The 8,900-nt window shown below is 39.8% G+C and overlaps 1 protein-coding gene across 1 annotated transcript in view; it reads right to left on the bottom strand.

The window, feature by feature from the left end:
- Positions 1 to 351: 351 nt before the first annotated feature.
- The window catches only part of ROR2 (receptor tyrosine kinase like orphan receptor 2), a 144,405-nt gene continuing 135,856 nt past the window's right edge, over positions 352 to 8,900 (bottom strand). Inside the window, exons 7-9 of the mRNA XM_058823861.1 lie at positions 7,105 to 7,350; positions 5,289 to 5,491; positions 352 to 3,625 (exon numbers count right to left, since the gene is read on the bottom strand). Of these exons, the coding sequence (XP_058679844.1) occupies positions 2,183 to 3,625; positions 5,289 to 5,491; positions 7,105 to 7,350 (1,892 nt within the window). The 3' untranslated portion in view covers positions 352 to 2,182. The remainder of the gene's footprint in view (positions 3,626 to 5,288; positions 5,492 to 7,104; positions 7,351 to 8,900) is intronic.

Genomic DNA, 8,900 nt, shown 5'->3' with positions numbered 1-8,900 from the left:
ATGCTGACTACTAGAAATAGGCTGAACCTCAGACAGCGGTCTACAGAAGCTTCCAGTGACTGCTACTCATTTGCTTACTTATCTTTTCTCTCACTGACAAATCTGTGGTATAACTGAACCCTTTTCTCTCCATTTACCCTGAAGTAAGTTAGCAAAGGAACAAAGAAAGACAGTGTAGTTGATTAATCAAGTTCATTTATCTGAGATAAGGAAATCTAGAAAAAAACAAAGAACGTCATGTAAATAAAGGTCACCTTTTTTTCTTTTTTATTTGTCCTTTATTTAGTAAAAGCACCCAAAGCTGCATTATATTAACACAAGTAATAAAGCTTTCATATTTTATTCCTACCAGTGCATTTCCAAGTCCAGGTGAAATGCCGGAAATAAGTAATGCTGCCATACCTTGAACACAGGGTGTAGATCACAATGATACATGACTTACAAGTGAATCCCAATGTCATAAAACAAAAACTTGCAGTTTAAAGTGTGAAGCCTGTAACTTAAGCAATTGGGGCCATTTCTATTTCCACAAAGTACCATAACAAAAACAGTGCCTGTAGGATAACATACTTCATCATACCTTTTGCATCACTTTATTGAATACTCCATGTCGGATGTAGAACTTACAGCTATAGTGTGTGTTGGCTACAATGCTACAATGAGAATGTGTACCGCTTGTATTACAGAAAGGGGTCGTGAAATGAACGGACCTGTCTGCATGTTTAACAAAATGGAACAGCAATACCATAAAACTGCACCACATGTGAATATTCGTGAATGGTTAAGTTATACAGTCATTCATTCAAAAAGTCCAAATATTTCAATGAAAAAAATGTATATAAAATGTAGTAGAACATAAATTACATTTAAAGGTCTGTACACAATTCATCCTGCAAATAGAAGCACAAAAACAGCACCTTGTATATTACTGCTTATTTTGGTCTTCTAAAGTTCAAAGATCATTTTTACTAAAAAGTCGGGAAAAAACATGGTATCACATGCAATCCAGCAGTAACTGTGGTAAATCAAGTAAGTCTGTAACCCCGCACAAAACCCAACACTTTTACAATGTAGGAACACACATGTGGAGCCCTTTTCTATACTTGATAACCAATTAAAGTTGGATTTATTAAGTTAGTGCACACCTATAATATCCCCTACAATATCCCCATTTTTGGTTAACAGTGTATTAAGGCTGTTTGCTGTTGAAAATACACAGCAGAGAAGGAATACTTTCATCCACAAATGCAGTCAGATGATCTCATTTGGAAGATTCTGTCAGTCATTCACCCAAACTGATGAAAGAAAACCATTCTTTCTCTTCTCATGTTACTCCACAAGCTGTTGTGGATACTCTAGCTCTATGTGAGTTCAAAATCATTTGGATAAATTCACGGTAGAAAATTCCATCAAAGGCTATTTAACAAAAAAAAAATTCCACTTCTGTCTTGGGAAGGCCCTTAGCCACGAATTGCTGGAGGCTGGGGCAATACCCTGGGAAATTTCTGCGAGTGAAATTGCCCTTGCAGTCTATCCCTTGGCAAGCATTATCAATGATCTTTCAAGACATGCTACTGGGCTGGACCCGTGGTCTTACTCACCACAGGCAATTTTATGTTCAGTTTCCTCCTTTCCTTCTTATTGTAATACAAACACAGATCATTATTCTCAACTTAGATCTTCAGACTCAAAAAGCAAACAACAATCTTGTGTTCATTATGTTGAAAAGATAAATACTACAAACTAAGCTGTCCATCACATCCAGGGCACTTCTTTATGCTTAGAGAAATTCTGCAACCATAGCTGGATTCCTTTTTGTGTTATTGGCTTAAGCATAATTCACTAACATTACACTCATATATCATGATATACATGATGTGCAATGCTACTCTGCAACATGTTGCACAGCAACAGTACATATTTAAAAAGCAGCTCCTCTCAAGAACTCTAGGACAGTAAAAAAGATTAAACCCAGCAAGTCTATACCACCATATTTGAAAAATCTGCTGGTGGCAATGGTCACTGGACCTGGTATGTCATTACTGCTGCACTTTTAAATGGATGTTGCTTTTTTTTTAGTTTTGTTTCTTTGAGTCAGACCAAAATCACTCTACTAAGCCTAAGGATATACTGTCTCCATGCATGGAAGCGATGTGGAATCCTTAGCAGTAGGCCAGATTCCTTAGGCTTCTGATTGAATTTCTGCTTCATCCATCTGAAGTGTGTCATTATCACCCAGCAATTCTGTTTCAGGCACCGAGCCCTCTTCCTCCTCCTCCTCCTGGACAGGGTTCTGGGCAATATCTTCTGTTCCATTGTGTGTGTCATCTGTGCCTTCCGACAGCAGAGCAGCCCTGTCGGCCACCGACGCATTGGAAGGTGCTGTTGTTACATAGCCTGTGCTGGTGGATCCGCTCCCGCTGTGGTGGGAGCCTGGCTTGGGAATGATCTGGGGAGGTATCTGCTGAGGAGCCATTTGCATTGGAATTTGGACAGGATAAAAATTTGGCAAGTAAGCACCATAGGCAGGCATTGGCTGGTAACCATTGACTGGAATGTAGAGCTGAGGAGGTGGGACCATTGGTCTCATCTGGCCTTTCATTTGTATGAACTGAGGTTGAGGGAAGGCTGGAGCTTTCTGCTTTGGTCCAATGTATCTAGCATTGCTGACATTGCTAACAGGGCTGGTGCTGAGAGAACTTGTTTGTGTGGTGTTGCTTGCCCCAGAAGTTTGCGCTGAGCTGTTGTAATTAGAAAGGTTCCCCCATGTTCTTAGTCTGTTATGTATATCTTTAAATCTTGGTCTTCTGTTGGGAAATTCATTCCAACACTCCAACATCAAAGTGTATATCCATGTGGGGCAGTCATCGGGACATGGCAAAACTTGTCGGCTCCTGATCATCTCAATGACGTCCTGGTTGGAATAACCACAGTAAGGCTGCAGGCCATAGCTGAAAACTTCCCACAACACAACTCCGTATGACCATATATCCGAATCAATAGAAAACTTGCCATACATAATAGCCTCAGGGGACATCCACCGGATAGGAAGAAGGGAATTTCCCATCAGTTTGTAGTAATCAGCAGCATAAACTTCCCTGAAAAGGCCCAAATCAGATATTTTCACATTCAGTTTATCGAACACCAGTATATTTCTAGTCGCCAAGTCCTTGTGGACAACATGGTGGCTAGACAGATATTCCATTCCTGCAGCTATCTGAGTCACAATGTGAAAAAAGTCTGCCGGTTCCAGAGTGGATTTTACTGTCTTGTCATCATCAGTGCTGCCAACATCCGAGTGGGGAGATCTCATCACCAGGAACTCATGGAGATCACTGTGGGAACAATAACTAAATATCATACTTACAGGTTGTTCCTTTGTCACTATTCCCAGCAAACAAACTATGTTCGGGTGCTGTAATCGTGATCTCATCATTGCCTCATGTTTAAATTCTTCCCGAAGAGCCAGTTCTGCTTTGTCTTTAAGTGTCTTAATGGCAACGGCTTGTGTCTGTTCACCTGGTGCTGTACCAAAGAGATGCCCCTTGTAGACTTTTCCAAATCTCTCCTCTCCTAGTTCCTCCATAAATCTCACAGTGGACAGATTAATTTCTTTAAGCTTAGCCTGAAATGAAGAAAAGATAGTCAGTAAAAAATACCACAACTTTTTCTGAACATCAGGATCTCTTATTAAAGATCCCCAGTTTAGATCTCCAAATGGAACAAAAACTGGACCAAAAGAAGTTTTCTGGTTTTTTGTGTATTCACATCAGTATATTGACTTCACAATTAACCTTGAAATGAGTTACACTGTTATCAGAAGTATAAATTGCATTATACTGAAGGATAATGGATAGAATTCTTTTTATAAAGGAGTGGCCACACTTCCTTAAAGCTAAATGAATATTGGGTTCAGAGTAAATCTGGCAAGCAATGACATCTATTAACTGCAGCTGTACTTTGCCTGCAGACCAGCCCTGAGCTGCCCAGGGGATGTCTGTCAGAAAAGCAAGGAGGCTGAGGAGGTGGCAGTCTCAGAGTGAACTGAAACATCCTTTCCAGCAGAAGAAGGAACAAAATCTCTCTCTTTCAGTTCTGCAGTACCAGATAATGCCCTTTCTTTCTTTGTTTCACTATGGGAATGGCCCCTGCCCATGGGCAGCAGTGTACAGTACCACTGCTGAGGAACCTTGAGTAAGCTTCGATAAAGATGGGGGTGGAATTGGAGAAGAAAGGAGAAAGAATTTCTCTTTGGTACTTGGAGTAAAAGGTTGCAAATCTAAGAGTGGGAAATCCCCAGAGCCCTCCCTCTGCAGCTGGAAGGGAAAGCAAGGCAGTTTGTGATGGTGATGTAATGTGTCTGTCCTGATCAGCATGGGATGGAGGAGTCCCTGACCAAATGAGGTGCAGTTGGCACAGCTTCACATACAGGGCACCACAGCATGAGGGAGCAGGGCAGGCTGGGAAGATGTTTTAGCAGGTGATTTGGGGACAACTTCTGATTTTAGTGTCCAACAGCCTATAGATTGGGCTGGAAAATTTCCTTCAAATGTTCAGATTAACTCACAAAATCATCGCAATTAGTTACAATTGGTAATATTCATCAAATACTCTACAGTTTCCTGAACAGATGTTGCCAACTTCCAAAGTAAGCATTGTTTTTTAGAGTTTCCATCTTGTAAATGCTGTGATTAAAAATTCAACATTAGCTCTGAACAGGATTTTAGTTCAGAGATCAATTAGCTGACCTAGAAAATCCTATGCAGGAGCTGACATACGTAGTGTCACTTCGAAGCCATTTTCCTTTCACCATCCTTTGTGATTTCACAGCCTTGGAAACATGTTGCATGCCATCTCAGCTCTCAACTCACTTATGGATAAGAACACCAGTCTTGGGCTGAAGGATTAGAACAAGAAACCCTAGGGTGCCTCATGCTTTAAACAGGCAAACAGGCCACGTCATTACCAGGAGCAAAAATGAGCTGCAGGCTGAAGACTGGATCAGAAATGACCACTTTTCCAGTCACTTAGACAACAGGCAGAATGGCAATTGATGGGCAAGGACAAGTGCCATTAAATACTGTGTACTGAAAGTTGTTGTCCAAGATCAGGATTTCTAGAGAAACCTACAAAGTGCAAGACCTGGTTTTCCCTGAAGTAGATGGCCTCAACACTATGAAAATTAGGTCCCCAACAACATGGCTCAATTTGAACACAGACAACATGAGATGCTGAAAATCACTACACTTTGAAAATACCTGGGCCTGAGCAAACTGTGTAAGAAATACCTGTTTATGTTGATTAATGAGTGGCATTTCCATGTCTTGGCTGGGAGATGCCATCAGCTGGCGGCGCTGTGGTGTAGCAGCAGATGCCTTCTGCTTGTTTCTGCACATGCAGACCAGGAAGAAAAGGCAGGCTATCACCAGAGGGATGGCTATGCTGGGAACAAGGATGTAGAGGATTCCCATTTTGCTGTTGTCACGTGGACCTGTCAAGCACAGAAATGTATACAGTAAGTATTTTTAAGCTATTTGATAGTAACAAAAATTATTATTAATACTATATTTTAAATCAAAAGTAAACTATGCCCTGAAAACAGAAGTCACATTACCTTCTCCCCTTTCTTCATAATTTTCCATTATATATTTCAAAAAAGCTTGAATGGACATAGCAATTGGCAGTTTGAAGATAAACTAGGAGCCCCATAATGTGTGGGCCATAACAGTATGTGATTAATTTTACTTTATTTTTGAGGTTTCCAGTTGAGAAAACCATAGAATACAGACCAGGTATCACTGCATTATCCTGCTCAGGGCATAAACAACAAGTGAACAATCTCTATCACAATATATAAACCAGTGAGTTCAATGTGACCCAGAAAACAACACAGTCTGACCCATTCTCATAGATTCAGTCATTTCATCAACACTTGGCCCATTCTTTACCTCTATTGGTGCTACTTCTGCCCAGAATAAAATAAGTTGCACTTCTCATTGGTAGAGATATGATTTGTTCTGTACTTAATAGAATTGCAGAGCTTTTATGTTAGAGTGAGAAAGACATGAAACAGCCACCAATACATTTAGGTCCGGAACCTTCCTAAAAGATTTTTTCACTTAATACTTAGAGACTTTAGGAAAGCCTAGTGATGTCAAAAATGTTCACTGGAACTGCCTGGGATGTTTTCTGTAACCTGTGGTTTTGCTATTTGTGGCAACTGCTTTCACCACAACTACATCCCAGTGTTATCTTTACCCTATGGTACATGCAATGTAGAAATTTATTATAAATGTCAAATCACATTACTGAAAAAAAGTGAAGTAACTAAAAAATTTTGTATTAGTTCTGAGCAGTTATAGAGATCCATGTAATCCACTTTTATGGCTTCCATGACAGATCTGTATCTTGCTGCAGGAAGCATGCTTTTCTTCCTAATGACTTACAGTATTAGCTGTTATATCCGAAGACACTGTCATATCCAAACACAATTACCAATGTGTGAAGTCCACTATGTGTGTACACCAACACTGGGAAAATGAGCAGAACAATCTATGAGAGCAGTACTTTTTATTTTTGCTAACAGTTGTGCTGTACAGAGCCACTAGCAGCTAGTGTAGGACTTCCGGATAAGATCATCTGCTTTATGCACTTCAAATGGCGTTGTTTCTGCACTTGAAACGGTTTCTTTCCAACCAGGCATGGTGCTATATCTCCCTCTATAGGATTTGAAAATCTTTGCTGCCTGCAAGATGTCAATACAGAGCAAGAGAAAGTACCCTCGGAGCAGTGTGAGCAAACCAAGCACATACGGGTGATTTGCATGTGCAATCTGTCATTTGACAAGTCAAAATAAAAACTGCAGCATCAAACTGAGGCTTAGTTCAGACAAGCCTCCAGTATATAATAAAAAATGGTCAGAATATCTTACAAACTCGTTCTCCAGAAAACATTAAACAATTACAACACAAAACAAAGTTGCTGCAGGTTAAACATAAAGAAGTATAACCCTCCTAAATGAATTGTACTTATAATAACCAGGAACATTCAAAATTACACAGGATTCAGAACAGTAGTAGGAGAAAAAAGAAAGAGAATACATACTACAAGAAGGTATGTCACACAGTTCCATGCGTACGTTTTTATTCTTTGTAAAACACCACGGACCATCCATTTGACCTCCAGGATTTCGACAATACGCATGTCCTCCACCTAGCTCTGGAAACTGTGTGCTTGTCAGATCATGGTTGTGGGGACTCTGTGAGTCCCAGAGTTGGCAAGTGTGGCCTGACTTGGTAACACTGACAGTCCCTCTGTAGTCAGCTCCAGAGCCATTGTAGCACTGATGATCTAAAATACAGGGTTTGGGAAAATGTTAGAAAAATCAAAACAATCAAGGGACACCATGACAAAAACAGGTGAAGTCTACAGAACATGTATGCAAACAAGTATTTAAATTTAGATACCTTGAGATTTCATTAAATCTGTTCACTTTGAAATTTCAGTTCTGTATGTATCTGTACTTTTACACCCAGGTATTTCTGGATTATGTCCTGAAATGTCTCAGCTCTATGGTACACACATGAGTACTCTCAATTCTGAATTCAAATGGAGACTAAGAAGCATGTATGGACGTTTAGATACAGAACATGATAAGTTAAAGTAAATCAGAGATATGAGTTTCCCTTCAGTAAAAGTCTCCAGATATCAAAAATGAAAACTTTTGCTTCTCATAATCTTCCCATTTTCTTCACACTGATCACTTGCTATAGAAATCAGTTAAAGCCTCTTGCCTCTGTTTCCTTATTTTCATCTTTAGAAAGAAATGATTCAGGATCTTCCTCTTTTTAGAAGCATCACTTTCATATTTGTTGGAACCACACCTTTATTCTTTGTTTTGCTGCTATCCTCTCTTCATACTTTCATACTTGTCTTCTATATGCATCATCCGAGCTGAATCATACATTTTGCAATATTATCTCCTCCATTTTTCTGTTCTCCCCTCTCCAACACTCAGGAATCCATCTCTCTCAAACCCCACAAATACTCAAGTGCAGATGTTCCATCAGTGGTAGCACCACTGGCTCTGAGAATCACGGACAACTTTCACCAGATGTTTTACTGATTTTGTTCTCATGCCTTTTGCTTGATATCTCTTCCCTGTCTGATTTGTCTCTGTCATTGTATTCTCAGTTACTTCTGTTTCTCAACTACACTACATTATTTATATAAAAGCACAGAACTAGTATTTTATGTCCACCATTACGCCATGGCTCCTGCTCCTAACTGTGGATACAGACAGAATCCACAGATAGTCAGAATAATCTTATTGTACATTGTACTTTAAACATCTTTGGTCTGAGTTTTCTTATTGAACAATGTAGGGGGTTGTGATTAATTGCTATGAAATGGAGCAGTCAGGAAGACTGCATACAATTAGTGACAACAGAACAGCCCTTCTACTTTTGGATGTAAATACAAATTCAAGATCAATGTTTTCACCCATCCCATTTGGGTAAAGGAAGATAATTGCACCCCATGTTCAAGTTACAGGATTAATATTCCTGTGAGTTCCCATACAGAAAGAATGAACACTAGGTGGTTAGTTCCCTGACAGATCTTCCAGTGATGCTTCAACAAACTATATGAAGTTAATCAATAGGTAAACAAAACTCTTAAATAGATCTATGGGGAGGCTCACCCAAAAAGGCAAGGACTGAGCCGGGTGGGAGGCAACACTCTGAAAATCTGCATCAAATCAGCCAGGTGAACAGGAAGTTTTATAGCCCTAGCTGGTTGATATAACACATTCTGCTGTACAAGCAGCATCCTTTAGGCTTCCTTGCCATCCTAACGCTGCTTTACAACACTGCAAGATTATGGTCAGTATTAACAAGGTA

Source organism: Ammospiza caudacuta, chromosome Z (genome assembly GCF_027887145.1).
Source record: "Ammospiza caudacuta isolate bAmmCau1 chromosome Z, bAmmCau1.pri, whole genome shotgun sequence".
Taxonomy (NCBI): domain Eukaryota; kingdom Metazoa; phylum Chordata; class Aves; order Passeriformes; family Passerellidae; genus Ammospiza; species Ammospiza caudacuta.
The sequence above is the reverse complement of the archived record's forward strand: the minus strand, read 5'-3'. Positions and strand labels throughout refer to the sequence as shown.